Genomic DNA, 25,192 nt, shown 5'->3' with positions numbered 1-25,192 from the left:
GTGTGGGAGAAACATGCCCTTCGTCAATTCCAGTGTGATAAATCCGTTTTGTATTTAGGGAAACAGAAGAAATTGGTATTTTTCGAAACGCGATTCCATCTGATAATTTCGGTTTCAAATGACAAAAAAAAATTCGGCGGTTGTTACGACCTTGCAACCCTTCTACATGAGTTCGAGTCTTGTGTTCGTCCTTATCGTGATCAATAGTATGTCTGAACCATATTATTCTTTGTGCGTTTTACGAAATTCCTTACGTCGTCCATCTGCGTCACTTTTACCTACCAAGATGTGTGCTCACCGACACAAGACAAAACCATCGACCTGCTGTGTCATCCGCCTTACGCCCTAGATGTGTTCGGTTGTAGACAGGAGAAACAATACTTACTAATAGTAAAATCGTTGGCATGTGAGGTTCAGTTCGTATTGGCTACGATTGATTTCGCTTCAATACATCAATACGATTCGACCCGTGAAAATCCGGGGTAGAATAGATCTTCAGCAACCCATGCTTGCCGTAAAAGGCGACTATGCTTGTCGTAAAAGGCGACTAACGGGATCGGGTGGTCAGGCTCGCTGACTTGGTTGATGCATGTCATCGTATCCCAATTGCGTGGAACGATGCTCATGATAATAATCACTGGATTGCCTGGTCCAGACTCGATTATTTACAGACCGCCGTCATATAGCTGGCATATTGCTGAGTGCGGCGTTAAAGAACAAACCAACCAACCAAAAATCAATACGATTCAGTCGGGAGTATTTATTATAAGTAAGGTTGAGTAAGCACAATGCATATAATGTTTTTGAATTGTTTGACAGGCATTTCTGAGAAGTTGACTGATGATGAAGTAATTATGTATCCTCATGCCGTTGTCAATCAAGGCTGTCAACGGAAAAGGCTCTAAACCGAAACGTCGTCTTTACAGTAAATAAATAAGTTGTTTACCATACATTGCATCTACTTTGTCATATCATTTGTTGATAATATCCTTTATTTTTTCAAAATTTACCAAAGACAATATTTTTGTAAAAGTATTTCGTAAGGCGTCATCAAATAAATCCCACACAAAGAGATAACAGGTTCACCGAATAAGTACCACGTGCGTTTTATGATATGTAGGCTGAAATTAACCGTGTATTTTCAAGTGTCACACTGATTGATCAGTTTTAATGAAGTTTCCGCCGTTCTTATTTCGTAATGACGATATACAGAAAATAACGACGCTTTCATATTTGCAGTTTTAGCTGTTCAAGGAACTCATCATGGAAAAGGACTACACTAAGCACAAGGATGTTGACAAGGGCTGGGCCTGGGTGGTGCTAGTGGCAACGTCGCTGGGTCAGGTCATCACTGGTACCGTGGCATTTTCCACGGGGTATTTCCAGACAGAGTTCCTGAAGCAATTCCCCGGCAGTAATGGCTTCATCAGCCTCGTGTCCTCCATCTTCATGTCGCTACAGCTGACAATGGGTACGACTAGTTTTCTTGTCTTGGTGAAACACCAGAACAAGCATAAGGTTCATCTTTCTGCGTGTCAGAATAATTTCAATGTTTTTCACCAAACCGACATAGTCTATATATTTTCTCTATATTATTAGACGATATCAGATCATTGATATCCCTGAAGCATGACGTTCGGGTAGCCTAGTGGTTAAAGCGTTCGCTCGTCACGCAGAAAACCCGGGTTCGTTTCCAGACATGGGTACAATGTGTGAAGCCCATTTCTGGTGTCCCCCGCCGTGATATTTCTGGGATATTGCTAAAAGCGGCGTAAAACTACTCACTCACTATCCTTGAAGCTTAAGTTTTTTATTTGGTTTGTTGTTTTACGCAATCATTTCATTCAAGCACATTGTATTATAAACGCTTGCACACTATTCTACCATGCATTTGTCAAATCAAAATAAACCCCCTATGATTGAAAAAGCCGATTTTATGGCCGCATCACTGCGGACGCTTATATTCTTAGAAAAGTACTTTTTGTTGTCATTGTTGTTAGGCATATTCAAATAATTATATCTACAATTACAGGTTACAAAATGCAAAGTTGCAGTTACTACATTATTCAAAGAATGTTTGGCAATACATTTCGTCGCAGTATGATAATACACAATCAATCAAGTCACAAAGCACGATAACCCGATCCGATTAAGTCCGTTCTATCTCAAGTAATAGAGGCCGGGGTCCAACAGTATCGTGTGTCCGTACCCTGTTGCTTTTAACCGTAAATATCCGGGGTAGAATAGGTCTTCAGCAACCTATGCTTGTCGTTAAAGGCGACTAACGGGATCGGGTGGTCAGGACGCGACGTTAACCCAATTTCAGCTCACCTCACCTAACAATAAGTGAAGCACATTCTGAAGATCTCTGCCGTGGTATTGCTGGAATAGTGCGACACAAATGGCGTATAACTACATGCAACACCTGTATTAGATGTTGTATCAGGTTGTGTTACAAACATCACGATTTGATTATGACTCAGAAACTGATATAGTCGGAATCGTACCGTGCACATTTTTCGCAGAGATTTCTTATGATTTTGGTATTTTTTGTCGCCTTTATTTCCACGTGTTTCAGGATCTGTTGAAAGTGTCACGTATAGTTGTTTGTGGGGAATATTGTGTTTCCTTTTTACACTTTGCGTTTCATCTCACCCCAGGACCTGCGTCGGGGCTGCTGTGTAATGTGTTCGGCGTCAGAGCGGCCATGATGGCGGGTGGCGTCATCTTGTCCCTCGGCCTCTTCATCGGCAGCTTCGCAACAAACCTGCTGCATCTCATGGTTGTATACAGCCTCATAGCAGGTGCGCTACTAAAACTACGAGCGTTGAACGAAACGAAATATTCGACCACATATTCTAGCTAAAATATGAAAAAAGTGCTGAATCATTTAAAATAATTGTAAAAATTAGTAACATGTTCCTGTTCCTCTTATCTTCGAAATGGAACCGTATGCATGAAAACAAACATAACACGGGCAACGTTGGCCTAGATTGGTACAGGGCTTGTACATCATGTCTGATTTATAGGTTGCAAGGTAAACCCAAGCCCTAACTTGCCTTATTAGATAAAGCGTCGACCCGTGAAGATTCCGGGGTAGAATAGGTCTTCAGCAACCCATGCTTGCCGTAAAAGGTGACTATGCTTGTCGTAAAAGGCGACTAACCAGATCGGGTGGTCAGGCTCGCTGACTTGGTTGATGCATGTCATCGAACCCAATTGCGTGGATCGATGCTCATGATGTCAATCACTTGATTGTCTGGTCCAGACTCGATTATTTACAGACCGCCGTCATAAAGCTGGAATATTGCTGATTGCGGCGTTAAACAGCAAACAAACCAAACCAAAGATAAAGCGTCAAGTGATATTTCTCGAAATAGTGACCGACAACCTTACACCGTTGCCAAAACATTTCAGTCGCTTTCAGTCATTCCCCAATCTTTACTGAGAAATGTGTATTCACAGGAGCAGGCTTCGGAATCACCTACACCCCTCTCAACGTTATTTTGGGCTACTATTTTCACAAGAAACGAGTAATGGCTAATGGTATAGCTATCGCATCATGTGGCATTGGTTTCGGAGTTGGGGCCTACCTGGTTGCCTGGGTGCTGGAGTCATGGGGCTGGAGGGCTGCTATGGCATCAGTAGCGTGTTTGACATGTCAGTTGTGCATCATAGGATGCTTGTACTTCCCTCTGGACCTAAAGAGAACGCGTCTTCCTTGTTGCAGAAAAGAGCAGAAGGAAGACAACGAAATTAAGAACAGAAGGTTTGGACAGTCCAATTTGTGGTTTCTCTGTCATCCCTTTTGGTGGATCCTGTGTGTAAACTATGGCCTACAGATGGTAGGATTAGGAATTCAGCTGGTACACTTTCCAGCATATGCAGAATCATGCGGTGTACCACTGCGTGACATGCCTCCTTTGGGTACAGCCTTCGGTGTTGTTTTGTCCGTTTCGCGGTTACTTGGAGGTTGTGTTTGTAATGATGACGGTGTGGACCTGTTAATGTTCATGTTTGCAACACAAAGTCTGTATGGAATATTCATTCTGTTTATGCCTTTTTATGCGAGTTCGTTCCCAGGGCTCATGGTGTACACAGTCCTGATGTCGCTATTCTATGGAGCGTCGTTTGTCCCCCTGACGCCTTTGGCTGTGAGACTGTTCGGCGTGCACAAACTAGCCACAGTGTTCGGGTGGATCATGCTGTGGGGAGGACTAGGGTACCTCATAGGCCCTGTTATTGCAGGTACATTTCTTTTTAATAACCATCCTACCATCACTGCACGTGCAAACCGTGACAGCAATAGAGCCAATCAGCATGAAGCAACCTTTGTAATGATCAGTGAAAATTACTGTAAACTCCACCTAAGCGATCCTGAAGGCAGAGTTTATTGTACGATTCCGACTATATCATTAAGCCAACTAAGAGACCTTATATATTTTCTGGTCATTTGTGAATTATTCGGACAACTTATGCCATTGTTATGCCATGACGCATCCGGCTGGGTAACGGTGTACGCGGCAGATGTGAGTGAGTGAGTGAGTTAGGTTTAACGCTGCTTTTAACAGTATTCCAGTTATATCGCGGCGTGTCAATGTGGGAGGAAAGCCCGAAGTGATGCAGGTCTCAGACGTTTACCACTTTGGTGAAACCCACGAGCATGGATATGGTGCTGACAAACCTAGAAACATAATCGGGGCGAACCGGGATTTTAACCCACAATCATAGGTTTCTGGCGTGCTCAAGGGACGCAAATCTGCACAACGAATCGCGGCGCCTAAGACGACTTGGCCACCCATGCCCCCACGTGGCCGATGTACCGCGAGTTCCCATGGTGCCTAGTATAGTGGGCCCACTTTCGTTGTTGGTGATCTAGAAGCCCGTGTTGTATACTGTATGGTCATAAATAGTCATATTGTGGGTTACAGCACAGGAGTGCGTATCTAAAAATAGACGCCCTCATGCATATTCATGACCATCTCTGCACGCGAGCTCGCGTGTGGAGATGGTCATGAATATGCATGAGGGCGTCTATTTTTAGATACGCACTCCTGTGCTGTAAACTCCACTTTAACATGCACGTTTCTTTCAGGGCGTATCTTTGACGTATCATCTTCATATACAATGGGATTCCACATAGGAGGTGAGTAATCACCGCCTGCATGAAACAAATATTCTTTCAACGGTACATGTTTGTCAGAAAATGTCTGTCATTTAAAGTAGATGTTTCATTGGATCCTGGCACAGCAATGGGATGCAACTATAGCGTGTTAGATATCTGACCACCATGGACGTGGTATGGGACATTGTTACATTGGCGTAAGCGATTACAGCTTTATTCCTGTACCATATATCGTGCCTAATCACATCATCTACATGTATATTGACATTGACCAGGTGACGTGTCTTCAATGAAATGACAAATTCAAAGAACTTACGCGACCCTCCCTTCTCATTTCAGGAATCCTTGTGATAAGCAGTGCTTTCCTGCTATTGCTGATTCCGATTCTTGATAACAAGCTAAAGATCACGGATTCAGAGAAGCGGGACATCCAACAGAGCCCGATAAATGAGGACAAGTTTATTACGATAGAAACTTCCATGGAGGGGGAAAGTGAACATATTTCTACTTCGTAATCAGAATAGAAATGCAGTCACCTTTTTACTTCGATGTGTGTGTGTGTTTTATCCGTAAAGATCCGGGGTAGAAAAGGTCTTCAGCAACCCATACTTTCTGTAAAAGGCGACTAATGCGATCGGGTGGTCAGGCCGCGCTGACTTGGTTGATACATGTCATCGATCCCAATTGCGTAGATCGATGCTTATGATGTCAATCACTGGATTGTCTGGTCCAGACTCGATTATTTTACAAACCGCCGTCATATATCTGGAATATTGCTGATTGCGGCGTTAAACAACAAAGAAACAAATAAACAAACAAGAGGATACAAAATTGAGTGGGCGAGTCCGGATTTGACATATGGCAATAGTGAAGCCATACCGAGACGAAATTAATATAAGACGTAAAACATGTATTCCTAGCAAACACATAAATGTTATGAAAACATCCCTAAAACTTTTAATTAAATGTTCCGGAAATGTTTTTAAAATGTTTTATTCACGTGATTTTGTATGGTTCCAGAAACGTTTTAGAAAACATTTTCCGTAAACATATGGTTATAACGTTTCAAAAATGTTCCAGCAAAATATTATATATGAAAACGTTTTAATAACCTGATTTTGTATGGTTTCAGAAACGTTTTAGAAACATTTTTCTCTGAACATTTCATTATAACGTTTCAAAAATGTTTTTGTAAAATATTCAAGAAATGCCTTTGAAAACGTTTTTTTCACTGGAAGTGCATGATCCCGGAAACGTTTTAGCAACCTTGTCAGAACACAAATGGTTACAACGTTTACAAAATGTTTTGAAAACGAACCAGTTTTGCTGCCAATGTTCTTCTTTCTTTGGTTTTGCCTTGATCCACATTTCTGAAAGAATAAAAAATACTGAATAAATCTAAAGCAGGTATTTAGAATATATGCCATATATACATTCAACTGAAGAGGCAATATCAAATTGAAGACAAGCGTATAGTCGACGAAGTCATCTATATCCCCCGCCCATTTTAACACGTTATGGTCCCAAACCAGGTAACTGACCCAATATTTCTCTAGCCCATGTAACTGCAATTGAAATTCTAAAATAAACATGTCTAAAACTCCTCAATTTCAAATGAGACCAGTTCTGCTCAGTATGTGCTTTATATATAGACATGCAATGTTTGACAAGGAAATATTTCTGGAAACAAGAAATCTCCCATGTTACAAGTGTTCACTACAAGGAAGTAGATCACCATGAACACCCTTGAATAAAAAATTGATTGAGGAGTTACATAAGAATAATTATCATAAGGACCAAAAATTGTTGATATTAAAACACATAAAAATGGAACAATCTCATATAAGAAAATCAATAAATTAATATTTTCCATCTAGCCTTAACAGATGTGGTAAAGAATGCATAAATTCAAACTAACACAAAGCACAGATACTTATGATGATCTACATGTGTGGAAACAATTTTGGAAAATATATTAGCTATACAAAAGCAGTCATCAAAATTTCTAAATTCCATCATGTTTCCATGAAAACAGCAACAGAGAAAACTTTCAGAATCTTATAAAAGATTTAAAAAAACAATCATAGTGGTTAATGGAGCAAGTAATATTATAACATAATATTGTAATCATCGTACAAAAACTCTACCCAAAATTTATGTTTCAACATGATTCCATGGACACGGCAAATGTTAAAAAATTCAGAATCTTCAAACTAGCAAAAGGCACAAGTACTCAATGTGGTAAATGTGTGTAGCAAGTTTGGTGAAGCTATGGTGCATGGTTATGGGCCGTACAAAAGCTCGGACGAAAGGGCGGACGGACGGACGGACGAACGGAACGCTATATACCCCCGATTAACTTCGTAAACAGGGGTATAATTATGCCCAGTAATACAAATTTCTAAATATTGGCAACAATTCAGCATGTGTCTGATAGATGTGGAAATCTTCATCCGGATTCGAACCCTACCCTTATTGTTTTCTAAGTCGCCATGAAAACTTGTTGCCATGAAAACGTAAAAAATAAAAATTTATAAAAGTGCTAAATATCAAAAGGCACCAGTTCAGTATGTGCCTAGTAGACATGCAAAGTTTTGTAGGAAAGCATTTAACGGTTTTTGAGTTACGCTCCGGAAACGAACTCTACCCTATAGAACCTAAGTCCAACTTGTTGCCATGGAAACCTTAAAAAATAGAAAATTCTAAAATTCATAAATAGCAAAATGTTACAATTCAGCATGTGTCTGATAGACATGCATAGTTTCATATAGAAATATTTAACGGTTTCTGAGTTATGCTCCGGAAACTATTTCGGGACGAACACACGCACGGACGGACGGACTGAACCCATTCCTATATCCTCCGCCAAGTTGGTTGGGTGGGGGATAACAACGTTTTACCAGTATTCTAACAATAATATATATATGCCGGTGTTTGATGGAAACATGTTTCAATATTCATTCAGAGACAGATGAACGAGTGTGGTAACTATTGTAGTATCATGCGTCACGTCGAATACAAAAGATGGTACACCAGGAACACCCCCATCCACTTAATGGTCAGTGGCCGAGTGCAGATATAAATCCAAGTTTAGCATTCACTTAAAGCCACAACACCATCAACAGATACTAGATACTCATGGTACTTAACAACAGTTTCTGCACTTACGTTTGCTTCATTCACAGCCCCTGGTGTATTTGGTGTATTCCTCAATTCATCCAACATTTCTGTTTGTATCGCCTGGGATGCTGGTGTCTCCTATTACTCCTGGCTGGTGATGGTATGATATGTGTGTTGGTGATGTGTGTGATGATATGATATGTGTGTTGGTGATGTGTGTGTGTGTGTTGGTGATGTGTGTGTGTGTGTGTGGTGATGGTATGATATGTGTGTTGGTGATGTGTGTGTGTGTGTGGTGATGATATGATATGTGTGTTGGTGATGTGTGTGTAGATGATATGTGCCGGTGATATGTGATGATGATATGTGTATTGGTGAGGTCTGATGATGTGTGTGTTGGTGATGTGTATGAGGGTGATGTGTGATGATGATGGTTGTTGGTGATGATGATATGTGTTGGTGATGTGTGTGATGATATGATATGTGTTGGTGATGATATGTGATGATGATTTGTGTATTGGTGATGTCTGATGGTGTGTGTGTTGTGATGATGTGTGCGTTGGTGATGTGTATGAGGGTGATGTGTGGTGATGATATGTGTGTTGATGATATGTGTGTTGGTGATGTGTGTGTAGATGATATGTGCCGGTGATATGTGATGATGATATGTGTATTGGTGAGGTCTGATGATGTGTGTGTTGGTGATGTGTATGAGGGTGATGTGTGATGATGATGGTTGTTGGTGATGATGATATGTGTTGGTGATGTGTGTGATGATATGATATGTGTTGGTGATGATATGTGATGATGATTTGTGTATTGGTGATGTCTGATGATGTGTGTGTTGTGATGATGTGTGCGTTGGTGATGTGTATGAGGGTGATGTGTGGTGATGATATGTGTGTTGATGATATGTGTGTTGGTGATGTGTGTGTAGATGATATGTGCCGGTGATATGTGATGATGATATGTGTATTGGTGAGGTCTGATGATGTGTGTGTTGGTGATGTGTATGAGGGTGATGTGTGATGATGATGGTTGTTGGTGATGATGATATGTGTTGGTGATGTGTGTGATGATATGATATGTGTTGGTGATGATATGTGATGATGATTTGTGTATTGGTGATGTCTGATGATGTGTGTGTTGTGATGATGTGTGCGTTGGTGATGTGTATGAGGGTGATGTGTGGTGATGATATGTGTGTTGATGATATGTGTGTTGGTGATGTGTGTGTAGATGATATGTGCCGGTGATATGTGATGATGATATGTGTATTGGTGAGGTCTGATGATGTGTGCGTTGGTGATGTGTATGAGGGTGATGTGTGATGATGATGGTTGTTGGTGATGATGATATGTGTTGGTGATGTGTGTGATGATATGATATGTGTTGGTGATGATATGTGATGATGATTTGTGTATTGGTGATGTCTGATGATGTGTGTGTTGTGATGATGTGTGCGTTGGTGATGTGTATGAGGGTGATGTGTGGTGATGATATGTGTGTTGATGATATGTGTGTTGGTGATGTGTGTGTAGATGATATGTGCCGGTGATATGTGATGATGATATGTGTATTGGTGAGGTCTGATGATGTGTGCGTTGGTGATGTGTATGAGGGTGATGTGTGATGATGATGGTTGTTGGTGATGATGGTATGTGTTGGTGATGTGTGTGATGATATGATATGTGTGCTGATGATATGTGATGATGATTTGTGTATTGGTGATGTCTGATGTGTGTGTGTTGTGATGATGTGTGCGTTGGTGATGTGTGATGATGACGGTTGTTGGTGATGTGTGTGATGATGATATGTGTGTTAGTGATGTGTGGCGATGATATGATATGTGTGTTGGTGATGTGTGTGGGTGTGATGTGTGATGATATGTGTGTTTGTGATATGTGTGTTGATGATGTGTGTGTTGGTGATGTGTGTGTAGATGATGTGAGCCGGTGATATGATATGTGTACTGGTGATGTCTGATGATGTGTATGAGGGTGATGTGTGTTGATGATATGTGTGTTGGTGATGTGTGTGTAGATGATGTGAGCCGGTGATATGATATGTGTACTGGTGATGTCTGATGATATGTGTGTTGGTGATGTGTGGGTTGATGATATGTGTGTTGGTAATATGAGCGTTGGTGATGATATCGTATGTGCGTTGGTGATGTGTGTGATGATACAATATGAGTGTTGGCGATGTGGTGTGTGTGTTGGTGATGTGTGTGCTGGTGATGTGTGTGTTAGTGTTGTGTATGAGGGTGATGTGTGATGATGATATGATGAATCGAGTCTGAGTCGAGTGATTGACATCATGATTATCTATCCAAGCAATTGGGATACGATGACATGCATCAATCAAGTCAGCGAGCCTGACCACCCGATCCCATTAGTCGCATCTGACGACAAGCATTGATTTGATTGAAATCATGAGCATCAATCCACGCAATTGGGATCGATGACATGCATCAACAAAGTCAGCGAGTCTGACCAACCCATCCCGTTAGTCGCCTTTTGCGACAAGCATGGTCACCTTTTACGGCAAACATGAATTGCTGAAGACCTATTCTACCCCGGAATCTTCACGGGTCCCAGACATTGGACCCATGTGGGGATTTTGAGTGAAGAGCGAACGCTTTATATCCACTGGACTACCCCACAGCCCCTCAAAAACATGAAGCAAGGGTATGACAAATAAGTTGTCACAAAAAGTGCTTGGACTTCCTTCGCTTGTTCTATTTGTTTGTTAACCTCGCCCTCAGCAATATTCCAGCTATATATGATCAAATAATCGAGTCTCGACCAGACAATCCAGTAATTGATATCACGCGCATCGATCCACGCCATTGGTTTGGATTTCATTGTCCCTTTGCAATTCAGCACTTTCGTTTGCAGATTCCCTAGCTGCAACTCTGTTTTGAGTTCCATTTCGCGTTTTCCATGCACCATTTTATAAGCTTGCTCCTCGAACCTGGAGGCATTCTTTTACACGGATCACCGTTGCAGTTTTGTTTGTTGCTTTACGCCTCACTCAGCACTATTCCAGCTATCTCAAAAATAGAGTCTGGACCAAACAATCCAGTGATGGACATCATAAGCATCGATCCACGCAATTGGGATCGATGACATGCATCAACCAAGTCAGATCTTCACGAGTCTCAGACTTCCTCCAGTTGGCAAATGATAGTAAAAAATGTCATTGTGTATATTAAAGTATTTGGTTGGGCAGACTCTTTCTCAAACTGTCTCATGTACTCTGACAAATACAAGTAATGAACTTCAAATGTGTTTGTTAGTACTTTAGCAGGTTCAGAGGTTCTCTGCGGCAAGCTTTTGCCTCTAAGGGGGCGTGTCCTACATGTTTGTCAATGCAATTTTTGACAATCTCATCTTACGAGCTTTTTTGTATGTAGGAAATATTTGTCGATGTCAAAACATTTCTGAAGACGTTTGTGTCAATATAGTCACCAGAATTGTCCAGATTGGACAGTATTAGGTCAAAATCTACGAAACTCCATTCATTTGCAGGATAGCAAATCTTCCTGTGATCCGGGGTAGAAGAGGACAAACAAACCAAACGTGAAAGGCGACTAACGGGATCAGGTGATTTAGGTCATTGCATCCCGATTGTGTGGGTTGATACTCATGATGTCAATCGATCACTGGATTTTCTGAACCATACTCGATTGTTTTCAGACCAAAGTTGCCAATGAAATTGTTGTTGTTCGTTTGTTCAAGGGTATCAACTGTGATGATCCTGTAACGCTAAGCCAAACGTTTGCACCGTATTAGTTGTAGAAATATAGTTTACATCGTTATTGTACTGTTTTTTTTGTGGTACAATTAGTCTGTAACTGCAGCTACGGTCTTAGCTATGACTCATACCTCACTTGACATGTACTTCAGCAATGTTGCAAACCTTCCAACTCTACAAATAGACTCTATATTTGCATCTTTTTCAAGATTGTCTTCATTATTCTTCGGGTGTGTTTTTATTGGTTTGTTGTTTGACGCCGTACTCGGCAATGACGGCGGTCTGTGTAAATAATCGAGTCTGGACCAGATAATCCAGTGATTGATATCATGAGCATCGATCCACGCAATTGGTTGGTTGGTTGGTTTGATGTTTAACGCCGCATTCAGCAATATTCCAGCTTTATGACGGCGGTCTGTAAATAATCGAGTCTGGACCAGACAATCCAGTGATTGATATCTGAATATGCCTCATGGATTCTGACTGCCTTACATAAGAACTCGTTTTATGACAATGCATCGATTCAGAATTAGATTAAACCCGTGAAGATTCCGGAGTAGAATAGGTCTTCAGCAACCCATGCTTGTCGTAAAAGGCGACTATGCTTGTCGTAAAAGGCGACTAACGGGATCGGGTGGTCATGCTCGCTGACTTGGTTGATGCATGTCATCAATCCCGATTGCGTGGATCGATGTTCATGATATCAATCACTGGATTGTCTGGTCAAGACTCGATTGTTTACAGACCGCCGTCATATAGCTGGAATATTGCTGAGTGCGGCGTTAAACAACAAACCAACCAACCTGCAGTTGTTCTCTAAACACAAAAGAAATATGTTGTGATTATGAAACAAATCAGTATGTTACATTAAATGAACAATGTAAATACAATCTGTTTATTTCGATCACCTGTGGAAGCATTGATTGAGAGCTTTCTGTCTCAATTGTGATGAACGGGTCTTGACTGTCAGGGACATCAAAGCTGTCGGGGACATCCACAGGAAAGTAAAACTTTAAACATGTTATTCACAACAAGAAATTGGGCAACAATTAATTATTTACATTAGACGTTAATTGGGTTATTTTGATGTGAGTATCCAGTTGTTTCAAAAATCAAATTGCATTTTCAAATGAAACAGTTAAAATATGTTTTGCACTTACCGCCAAACAACCACTCTCAAGGCCACCAGGAATACCATCGATTTGGCAGGTAGGTATGAAACATACAACCTAAAAATAGAAGTTGATGTAATATTGTCATGAAGTTACCAAATATATAATTATTCCCCAATTATATATTTCCTTAATTATTGAATTGATGTAGGAAGCTTTAAAAACATGATATTAATATCAACCATCATTCAACTGGCCTTGAAATATTTGCACTATTGTTATCAAAATAATCTTTGAACAAACTTAAAAAATAATTACCATGCTTGTATAGTATATATAGAAAATGTGTATATATACCTCATGTTCCAAATCGGAAAGAGGAGTTGGCCTCCTCCTGTTTCGCTCAACTCCCTCTTAGTTGTTTAGACCCGTGAAGATCCGGGTTAGAATAGGTCTTCAGCAACCCATGCTTGCCGGAAACGGCGACTAACTGGATCGGGTGGTCAGGCCCTGGCTGATGCATATCATAGTATCCCAAATGCGTGGATCGATGCTCAGTATGTCAATCACTGGATTGTCTGATTGACTTCATTTACAGACCGCCGTCATATAGCCGGAATACAGCTGAGAGCGGCGTTAAACAACAAAACAAACCAACAAATCTCAGTTGTTTGTGCCTTCTTCCTCATGTGACATCTGTATTGTCACCAATATTGTCAATATTAGGTTATTAATACATACATATGCACATATTTAAAGACACCCTTTTGGTTATGTTTATTTTTTTTATTTTACATGCATATGCAAATATTTACAGACACCCTTTTGGTTATGTTAATATTTTTATTATGTATGTTTAACAAACATAATTACCGCCTTACATGTAAGTCAGGCAGTTATTTCTGATACTTAAGTACTACTGATGTCTGAATAAAATGTCAAATGTGTGACCATGTAGGTGATTTTTACCGTGTTTGTGTGACAGATACATTTTATTAATTCATTATGGAATCAAATCCTTGCATTTTTCTTTCTTAACTGACTTAGTTCTCAGATAATATTTTTTGTATTATATCAAGACATGTTCTGTGCCGGACACTGACCTTAATGGTGAACCTTCGCACATTTTCTGTCACACATCACTCGAAATACAAAAAGTTAATCACGACAATATATACGGATATACCAGCAAAGTACTTTCCATTCTCAGTATTAAATTATAAATACATCATAATCAGTACTTAATTATGACTTACTTGAGTTCGTTCCATTTCTTTCTAACATCCGCCCCATTCCGTTTGCTCGAGCCGACGCCACTGATCCTAAACATAAACGTAAACATGGTAGTGTAACAAAGTGGCAATAATGTGATGACGAATAGTGTTTCAGGGTCTTCTTTTAAAAAAATTACCTGAAAACAATCTCATGAAGAACTGTAGAAATACGATCCCGCTATTTAAAGTTATCCATAAATGTTTCCGTTTCAATTAGTAAATACATGGTATTTCAAAATTGTACATTGTTCTTCCGATGTATTCCCACAGGTCCGCCTCTCGCTTATTCGTCACGATCGGGGGAAAATGGGGCGAACAAGACATCGTTATTACATGACACCTCGTCTGTGAGCACAGTGAGCTCTTGCTCGGAGAAATTGGTTCTTCTTGTTATCTTTTCTTAAGAATATTCTGACTGACAGATCAACAATATGCAACGACGTATCGTCTGCCTGGTGCTGCAAGGGAGATAACTACACCGTAACCAATGACGCGTGACAAAGGTGGGTTTTTAATCGATCCAAACCGTCTTACAATCGCTCTAAGATCGGTTTGTGCAAGTGGAATGGGACAAGTGTATGGTGAACTCCACTTGTACATTTCACTTGACTTGTATTTGTGGTGGAGCATGTGAAAGTAATTTACAAAAGTTAGAGCCAAATATTCTATGTTTAAAAGAGTAGGGGATATTAATTTGAGGAGGAAAGATAAGTTATTTATCAATGAAACTGTTAACCACATATCAAGGTGAGCTACAGGGCCTGTGACACTTTTTTATGTTTGTTCCATGAACAATCACTGCTAAAACAGAGTCGATTGCACTATGAATCACCATAAACCAGTGATGCTATAATATCGTGTCTTTACACCCTGATACTACAGGAGCTGATTTTGGCTTGGCATACACGCCACTCAACGTAATACTCGGCCATTATTTCATCCATCAACAACCCTTGGCCAACGGAATCTCACTCGCCGCTTGTGGTTTGGGCGTTGCTTCAGGACCATTCCTCGTGATATGGTTGATTGATGTTTATGGGTGGAGAATAGCTATTATTGCATTGGCATGTTGTAGTCTTCAGTACTGTGTAATCGGGTCTTTATATTTCCCAACAAAACGTACACCAACGACCTTTATATATATATAGCTGTACACGTCGTAAACGGAGACGTGTTGAAAGTCGTAAACCGGAAACATGTCTATGGTTTCTCAGAGATGCAAGATGGTGGATAATGTGTACCAATTATGGATTGCAGATGGTAGGCTTAGGAATTCAAGTTCTTCATTTTCCAGCATATTGCTGAATCACTTCACATCCCTCCAACATTTCTCCTAGGATTGTATACTACCTTTGGAATTGTGATATCTATAGCCCGGGTACTGTGTGGAGTTTTGTGTAACATCTGTGGACCCCCAGATGGTGTTTTTCAGTACTCAGGCCTTAGAAGGACTGGTCATCATATTTATGCCACTGTATGCAAAGGACTATGTTGGTATCATGATATATCAGATACTGGTGTCACTTTTCTAGGGAGCAAGCCTGGTCCCGTTAACGCCACTAGTTGTTCCACTGTGTTGGTGTTGGTGTTGAGAGATTGTCTACAGTGTTCGGGGGATCGTGATGTGGGGAAGCATCGGAATCCTTGTGGGACCAATAATTGCAGGTACAATTTGACCGTAAGGAAACCGATACGATAATTACAAAATTTACGTGAAAATATAACATCAGTGTTGGGTATCGGCTGACCCAGTTTCAATCCTATAGCCGCGCCATTAGAAAGGGTTGGAATATTACCTCTGGGATTAGAATCGGTCCACAGCACATATGCTGGTCGTTTATGGCGTCCTATATTGGTGTGGTTTTCTGTTCCCTGCGCAACTCGAGCTGTCATGTATCTGGAGTTCTCTAACGACAGCGGCGGTCAGGTAGCCAGACATGGGTACAATGTGTGAAGCCCATTTCTGGTGCACCCTGCTGTGATATTGCTGGAAAATTGCTAAAAGCAGCGTAAAACCATATTCACTCATTCACTCTTTAAGGACATATTTAAATTCGGTCTATCGTCTGTAATGTCCAATATGCGACACAAAATGCCATGCAAAAAAGCGAATTATGTCTTGTATTGCTTATGACAAGAGTTAATGACAATAGTGTCGTAACGTTCTTAAAATTATGACCTCACTTCATTGCAACCCTAATATCATCAGTGAATATTCTACAAGTTGCTTTATTACTATTTGATGAAGAATATGCACACATAGGCCAGTATTAATGGTAAAAACCCGGACATTTTACGGAGCAACCCAATGTCATGTTTTCTGTTTTCCTTAAGGTACAGTTGTGGTACACACGGAACCAAGACAAATTCAGACTTGAGCAAAATTTTCTACGCTATTTGAAAATAGGCCTATCAAACCTATACATGTGCCTGCATTCGGCCAAATTGCGACAAACGTGTTATCAAATCACTATATTACACAAATCTTAATGCACTCATTAAGACTTACAAAGTTCAAAAATGAAAGAATTTATATTTACATGTCTTTATGAATAGTTTTTATCATTAAGTTAACAATTATGTCTGTTAATTTTAAAAATATATCAATAACTTTTGTATCCTCCCTGAATTCTTTGACTGTCGGCAAGAACTGTTGATATAATTATATATTTTTGTTTATTATTATTATTATCATTATTATTATTATTATCTAATAATCTACGTATCATTTTTTTCCACTTTTGTCAATGAGTGTGGATATATTTGATATCAAAAGACACGAGGGTGAGATTTTATTTATCATCCAACATCATTCCTCCTACTTTTTCAGTTTGTAGACAGTAAGAACTGCTAACAGCTTCAGTAGCAGAGCCATTAGTGATGTCATTTGATTGTGACGTCATGGTAAGCAATGATGTCACAGTGGTCTGCAAAGCAATTTTGGATGATAAAAGGATAACAACAGATGTTTTTTTCAGTTTTCATCTTTAATGAAACGCACATAAAAAGACAAACTTTTTTGCTTACCATATGCGATGTTTGAGTGTGCTAAATGAACTGGAACTATGAATATTATTGAAATTATTAGAAGTCTTATATGTATGTAGATACATTTCTAAAAAAATACATTCATGCATAACACATTACAATGTTACATGCTATTTCCCCAATACTACTTTCATACTATCATAATTATGAATTTGTAAGGGACATACATGTATATATATACTGATACATTGCAATGTAAAGTACATTTACAAAGAACACATGCAAATTTCACCTATGAGAGCACAATTAACATGATATAAAGTCTATTAGTAGTTTTCATATTCTGCATTGAAGTCCTGTCTATTCTCACAGTTACTTTCACATTTGCAGTGGATGCTGCATTGAATCCTGCATTGAATCCCCATTTTGACACAACTACAGGATGTGCAGAGTCTTTTTGATGATTTACAAGAAAACTTTATTTTGAATCTCAACCCATCAAGTTTCTCGTTTTGTTCCCCACCATACTCGGACATACTGTTCTCCCACTTCTTTGATAACTTGGAGAGGAACAGATGATTCTCCAAAATCTGTGACTTTCTCATGTAATTGCTTTGTGGAAGTGAATTCAGATGTTTAGATTTACCAAAGCCGAAGAAGGAAGATGTTGTATCACAACCTGATACTGCATGAAGGAAAGGAAGATTGTGGCACAAGTGTTCTCCTCGGCAACGTTTTGCTTCTTATATTGACATAGTTCTTGATCTTGTCTTCATGTAAACATTGCTCTGGGAATCCACATGATGTATCAGAAGGACGAAAATGTCAGTGTCATCATAAATGACATGGACGGTTTCATGTTTCTCTGCCAACTCCACAGCTCTTTGAACAATAACAGCAACAGCGTCCCCTTCATCCCCTGCGTGGCTTACTAAAACACATACGATTAACTGTTTGTTGATTGTTATTCTTGTTGGCAACATGGAACTGGAGTATTTGACTTCAGCACAACATCAGCCATTGCAGTTCTTGAGAGCTTTCTGCGCTTCTGTTCCTGATCTTTTGTTGTTGTTACATCATAACTGTCAAACACACCAGTTACCTCATAATTCGTAGATGACCTGTAATGAATCGTAGAGAGGAATATTTCACATACGTCCAACATTGTCCCAACCTTTGGCCATTTCAACTGTTGAAGTAACGCACATCCATCAAAGACTGTTGATACTGATGGTACATCAGTTTCAACATTTGAAGTCATATTCATTATGCATTTGGCGAGTTGAGTTCGTTGATTTTCTCATGCTACCGTGATCATGGATCAAGGCAGGTGCCACAGACGAAAGTTCATGGCTGAACACAGATGTAGATAGTGGTCCTATCGTGTTGGCAACAGTGAGAAGTCGCTGATGCAACTCAAGTGATCATGCGAAGTTTATCTCCACTTGTTAGTGTTACTGCACGTTTCATGATGTCAAATGTCCCCACTTGTTGACTTTTCTACACTGAAACATCTCTAAAAGAATGGTTTGTAATTAGAGATTGTATTGAACTTCCTATATTGACTGTTCTGTCAACATTCACAATAACACAAGTAGCTATCAATGTGTGCTGATAGAAGCCATCTTGTCTGTGCACTGTCTTCCCTGACCTCATGAGAGATTGTTCTATCACCATATCAGACCAAGTGCCATTCCAGAATAACTTTTGACTCCGATGAATTGTAAAGAGGCCGTCCTCTAGTGATTTATGAAGACCGGGGTATGGATTTACAAAATCTTGAATATATAGACGACAATACTTGGCATACTTGTTATATCCTGTCGCAGCAAACCATGGAAGCATGTTTTGTGAAGCTTTCAAATGCAGGCGCCAATAACCTGTTCTTTCAGCTGTAATGAACATACACTTTGTTGAGACAACATCCATGAATTGAATCCATAATTTTGATGTCCTTGACTGTAGGTGTTATGCTTTTGTCTTTGTCAACTTTGTTCACAATCTTATCCATTGTTTCTTCAAAGTCATCAAATTGAATTTCACGATTTGAAACATCTTTAGCAATGTGTTCAATATCTGACAAAGAACCACTATCTACAGAATCATTTTCGTGTTCACGATTGTCACCATGTTCATCCATGACATCTTCCTGAGGCTGTTCAAAGAGAAGAATATGAAGTGCTGCACAAATCAAAACACATGCTCTTACAGTTTTGTGGTAAGACTTTCCATCAAGCATTTTTGGAATTGAGTTCTTTGCATACACACATGACCATAGTTCTTCTCATCCAGTATATTGCATTGACTTACATCCAGATTAAAGAAAGGACGTCAGCTAATGAAATCCTCCAAGGCGAAGCTGTATGTGTTCCAAATTGTGAGGATTTTCCGTTTTGATCTTGTAAGCTTTGGCGTAGAGTGGCTGATCAAACGTGAGGAGTGCACAACAATGTCCAACCTTCTGACGTTGCTTGTCTACAAACATCATTGTTGAATAGACTGCGTTGTTTGTCTGCGCATTGAGTGGTATCATTGCATAATAAAGTACCTTTGACTGCATATATTCCCCATGTGTCACATCAGACATGAACCCTTGCCATCCTGTGATTATTTGTGATCTGAAATTGGAGGGCATCCACACTGTGTCTTCGAAGAGGAATTGCTTCAGTTTTGGAACTATAACTTCGACCACTGGATTACATTTGACCTTTGGCATGGCGTTTGTATGATGATTTCTGTAGGGTTGTATCACCAGTAGCAAGAATGTCTCTATTTTCTTTTTTTCTTTGTCTTCTCACTGACAGTTTCTGTGTTGATGCAGGTGTCTGACATGCACTAATTCCCATGACACGGGTGCTATTGTGGCCACTTATTGTGTCCTCATTGTAATCACCGTGGTCCCTGTCAGTGCATGTCTCCATCTCTCTGTTCCCTGTCAGTGCATGTCTCCATCTCTCTGTTCCATGTCAGTGCATGTCTCCATCTCTCTGTTCTCTGTCAGTGCATGTCGCCATCTCTCTGTTCCCTGTCAGTGCATGTCTCCATCTCTCTGTTCCCTGTCAGTGGATGTCTCCATCTCTCTGTGGTCCCTGTCAGTGGATGTCTCCATCTCTCTCTGTTCCATGTCAGTGGATGTCTCCATCTCTCTGTGGTCCCTGTCAGTGGATGTCTCCATGTCTCTCTGTTCCATGTCAGTGGATGTCTCCATCTCTGTGGTCCCTGTCAGTGGATGTCTCCATCTCTATGTTCTCTGTCAGTGGATGTCTCCATCTCTCTCTGTTCCATGTCAGTGGATGTCTCCATCTCTGTGGTCCCTGTCAGTGGATGTCTCCATCTCTGTGGTCCCTGTCAGTGCATGTCTCCATCTCTCTGTTCCCTGTCAGTGCATGTCTCCATCTCTCTGTTCCATGTCAGTGGATGTCTCCATGTCTCTGTTCCCTGTCAGTGGATGTCTCCATCGCTCTGTTTCCTGTCAGTGGATGTCTCCATCTCTCTGTTCCATGTCAGTGGATGTCTCCATCTCTCTGTTTCCTGTCAGTGGATGTCTCCATCTCTCTGTTTCCTGTCAGTGGATGTCTCCATGTCTCTGTTCTCTGTCAGTGGATGTCTCCATCTCTCTGTTTCCTGTCAGTGGATGTCTCCATCTCTCTGTTTCCTGTCAGTGGATGTCTCCATGTCTCTGTTCCATGTCAGTGGATGTCTCCATCTCTCTGTTTCCTGTCAGTGGATGTCTCCATCTCTCTGTTTCCTGTCAGTGGATGTCTCCATCTCTCTGTTTCCTGTCAGTGGATGTCTCCATGTCTCTGTTCCATGTCAGTGGATGTCTCCATCTCTCTGTTTCCTGTCAGTGGATGTCTCCATCTCTCTGTTTCCTGTCAGTGGATGTCTCCATGTCTCTGTTCCATGTCAGTGGATGTCTCCATCTCCACGTGGTCCCTGTCAGTGCATGTCTCCATCTCTGTGTTCCCTGTCAGTGCATGTCTCCATCTCTCTGTTTCCTGTCAGTGCATGTCTCCATCTCTCTCTGTTCCCTGTCAGTAAATGCCTCCATCTCTCTGTGGTCCTCTTCAGTGTCTTATTAATTCTCCGTTTCCTGTTAGACATATGCCTCTTTGTTCGACGTCAGAGTATTTTCATGTGTGTTTTTTTTCTCGTTCGTATATCTCATTGTTTAAGGGTTGTTCGTGCTTGTTGCCGTCCTGCTGTTTCTGCTGATACCTGGATGTAAACTGGGGAAGTCCGAGGTTCAGGCTGAGATCACTATGGCAACACTTGTACACAAAGAACAGGCTATTGTCATCAACCCGGCGCACGGTCCGTGATGCTTGTTTGTTTGTTTGTTTGTTGTGTATCGCCGCACTCACCAATATTCCAGCTACATGGCGGCTATCTGTAAATAATCGACTCTGGACCAGGCAATAAAGTGACTGACATCATGAGCATCGATCCGCGCAATTGGGATATGATGACAAGCATCAACCAAATCAGCGAGCCTGACCTCTCTATCCAGTTAGTCGCCTCTAACGACAAGCATAGTCGCCTTTTACAGCAAGAATAGTTTGCTGAAGACCGATAATAACCCGGATATTCACATGTTTATTGTCTATTAGGAAATGGCAATTAAAAAATATTAAATAATTCACCAGTTCTAATGTTTGTATATTTAAAGAGCGTGGAGAGGCCTTCAATGTATATGCTTTAGACGCTTCATGTCACATTAAGACAAGTTGTATTTTATCAAATATTAATACATATGTTTTTGGTTTGGTTTGGTTTGTTGTTTAACGCCGCACTCAGCAATATTCCAGCTATATGACGGCGGTCTGTAAACAATCGAGTCTGGACCAGACAATCCAGTGACTAATATCATCAGCATCGATCCACGCAATTGGGATCGATGACATGCATCAACCAAGTCAGCAAGCCTGACCACCCGATCCCGTTAGTCGCCTTTTACGACAAGCATAGTCTACATGGACATAGTCTATAATAGTCTTTACATATGTATGCCCCACAACCACAACCGTATGGTAGGTGGGGTTGGGGTGGGGAGAGCTTGTTTGGAAGTGTAGACTAGTTGTTCCCCACTTACTATGGACAGGTTATAGATAAGCCACATGCAACATAGGCAAAGCACTTACGCCGCAACGTGTGTGCTTTTGTCTTATACTGCTAGTAGCCCACTGAGATACCACGCCTCGGTTTTAACAAGAAACACCACACTCCGAACCCCGACCCGACCCGTAACACCAAGGTCCGCCATACGCCTACAAGCCACAAACATACGACCACCTCACCCATCCACCCCCAACCCATCCACACGGGTAAGTTCGAGTAAGGCAAGCTGACCCATCGAACAACAGCTAGCGTGATCACTTCTGACTTTATACTCACTTACATGACTTAGCTCCCCCCCCCCCCCCCCCCCCCCACACACACACACACACCCTAAAAAAAAGGTGCCTTAGATGATTCCTCCGATGAAGAACATGCGACATCCAAAGCCAGATTCTGACGTAGAACATCAACACAAACAGAACAGAACATCGAACAGACCAAATCTATCAATGTTAAATTCAAGAAACAACAAATTTAATCTGATCGAGTACCAAAGCACTCAAAGATTCTGTGCAACTCTGTAACAGATATGGGTTGCTTGAGGATATGGATACGGACGTGTCTGGCCATGTAGGCACTAGTGGTCATTCCAGTGGTCACTCAGCCCAAAACAAAGATAGAGCGCTGTTCCCTGTTACTCCTCCTGATTTACAGACAAAACTCCAATCAAAGTGTTTAAAAAGACCATTTTTTAGGAATAACCTTTGACAATAATTTGTCGTTTATTCCTCATAATAAAAATGTTAAAGTTACATGCTTTAAAACTTTGACATACTTAATTCAAATGCTAAATGGAGTGGAGACCAACAAACTCTGCTCCATCTTAACAAGTCATTGATTCGACCTAAACTTGATTACGGCTGTTTCATATATGGGTAAGCTCGTTAACTGTACATTTACGACCACCATCAAGGTCTTAGATTGTGTCTGGGTGCATTTAGAACTTCCCCTGTTGAAAGTCTATATGTTGAAGCTAATGAACATTGTCTTGATATCAGAAGAATAACACTGGCACTGCAATACGTTACTAAACTCTATTCCAATCCATCCATCCAGCATTTAACACCGATTGTTAACCTCCTTATTAACATTCGTATACTATGAAATCGAACTGAAGTCCTCCACTTACCATCCGTAGTCACGAACATATTACAAATGCAAATCAATGTATTTCTGCAGTTGCTGATTTCAAACTGCCTAAACTGCCACCGTGGCAGTCAATACAGCCTGACGTCAATTTGGAATTAACAAAATTGAAAAAGACAGAAACTAACTGCTTACGATACTATCAACAAGGCTTCCAAGAAATAAGTTAAATAATTTCAACATCAATATACACATGTACATGTATACACGCATATACGCCAATCGATAAACAACAGGTGTCAGCTGCAGCTGTTACACATACTGATACATTATCATTACGATTAACTGATGTTTTACGACAGAGGCAAAGTCTATTCTACTCGGCTTGCCACTCATTGAAGAAGAAGAAGTTTATTCATGAATGAAGGCGACATGTCCCAGAGTTCACTTACAGGAAGAAAATATACATAATAATAAATTTTCTTACAACAAACGTTCATCTTTTTGACATTTGTATTTACATAGGTAAATGTCGTTTTAAATATATTGACAGCTTTTTAATAACACAATAGAAAAGTAAATAGAAGACAGATTAATTTTGGGACAGATGGTTGCACATGGTAACATTTTGGAATTAAATTTTCTCTACTACTTTTATAAAAAGGACAAATTAACAAAAAACGGTATTCATTTTCCATTTCATAGCGGTTACATTTCGTACATAAACTAAACGAGGACTCTGTGGTTGTATTAAATCGGGTTTCTGTACATTTATTGAACGCTCTAAGGAGAGCGGTTTCATCATGTTTGCTGAAGTTTTTCCTGTTTACAGTCAATCAACAACCGTAGAACTGACTTCTCCTTTATAGCTGAAATTTTGAAATGTCATTTAAATTTGTCCGTGGTTAATAAAGACATCATCTTTTGTTGGCTTTCCAGTCACGTTTGCATAAGAGGAAATTCTAAAGCAGATTCTGCGGCTAAAGTTCCACTTGAGAAATCAGTATCGAGAGGTACTTTTCCATATACTGACCTGCTATATGCCAATATGTTTGGAAATGTTTTGCAGCAAAGGTGGAATAACCAAGTATTTAATAAGCTTCATGCAATACAACCCTTGATTGGGTATCATGCCTTTGCTGATATAATTCGACCGCCGTCTTACAGCTGGAATATTGCTGAGTGCGGCGTAAGACAACAAACCAACCAACCAACTGATATTTAAGTCGTCAGGATGAAGTTGTGATCCTTTGGACACAGTGTCGCATTCGACACAGTTATTTTACTCATTGTGTTTTATCAAAGTGCGAGGACACATCCTAACCACCACCAAAGGTCAAAACGACCAAGCAATCGAACGCAATTTTCGACAATCGGACAGAAACGATTTTGCCCCCTCCCACCACTTCCCGTCTATTCCTCGTTGGACCCAGAAGTCTATCAACTAGATTACCAGGTAACACTTCAAGGCATCAAAGGCCATTTTAACAGAATCTTTTAAACAATCTTAACATCAGCAATTCATTATTTTTTCAGACTCTCCGTCCTGACTTCATGCTATTAAAATAATTCGTGTCAGCATCAATTTTACTTGATATAATTGAACTTCA

The 25,192-nt window shown here is 40.4% G+C and overlaps 1 protein-coding gene and 1 pseudogene across 1 annotated transcript; both read left to right on the top strand.

The window, feature by feature from the left end:
• Window positions 1–1,263: 1,263 nt before the first annotated feature.
• On the top strand, window positions 1,264–5,640 carry LOC139458640 (monocarboxylate transporter 13-like). The gene is made up of 5 exons (XM_071240060.1): window positions 1,264–1,471; window positions 2,661–2,804; window positions 3,466–4,248; window positions 5,096–5,146; window positions 5,465–5,640. The coding sequence occupies exons 1-5, from the start codon at window positions 1,264–1,266 to the stop codon at window positions 5,638–5,640; spliced, it is 1,362 nt and encodes a 453-aa protein (XP_071096161.1).
• A 9,237-nt stretch (window positions 5,641–14,877) lies between these two features.
• On the top strand, window positions 14,878–21,700 carry LOC139458639 (monocarboxylate transporter 4-like; annotated as a pseudogene).
• The last annotated feature ends 3,492 nt before the right edge of the window (window positions 21,701–25,192 follow it).

This window comes from Haliotis cracherodii, unplaced genomic scaffold (assembly GCF_022045235.1).
Source record: "Haliotis cracherodii isolate W230 unplaced genomic scaffold, xgHalCrac1.p SCAF_13, whole genome shotgun sequence".
Taxonomy (NCBI): domain Eukaryota; kingdom Metazoa; phylum Mollusca; class Gastropoda; order Lepetellida; family Haliotidae; genus Haliotis; species Haliotis cracherodii.
The sequence above is the reverse complement of the archived record's forward strand: the minus strand, read 5'-3'. Positions and strand labels throughout refer to the sequence as shown.

Excerpts from the sequence above, each read along its gene's own strand:
- LOC139458640 (XM_071240060.1), top strand. The coding sequence starts at position 1,264 with ATGGAAAAGGACTACACTAAGCACAAGGATGTTGACAAGGGCTGGGCC. Across the intron at positions 2,805-3,465 it reads TGTATACAGCCTCATAGCAG|GAGCAGGCTTCGGAATCACC; the intron begins GTGCGCTACTAA and ends GTGTATTCACAG. Across the intron at positions 5,147-5,464 it reads AATGGGATTCCACATAGGAG|GAATCCTTGTGATAAGCAGT; the intron begins GTGAGTAATCAC and ends TTCTCATTTCAG.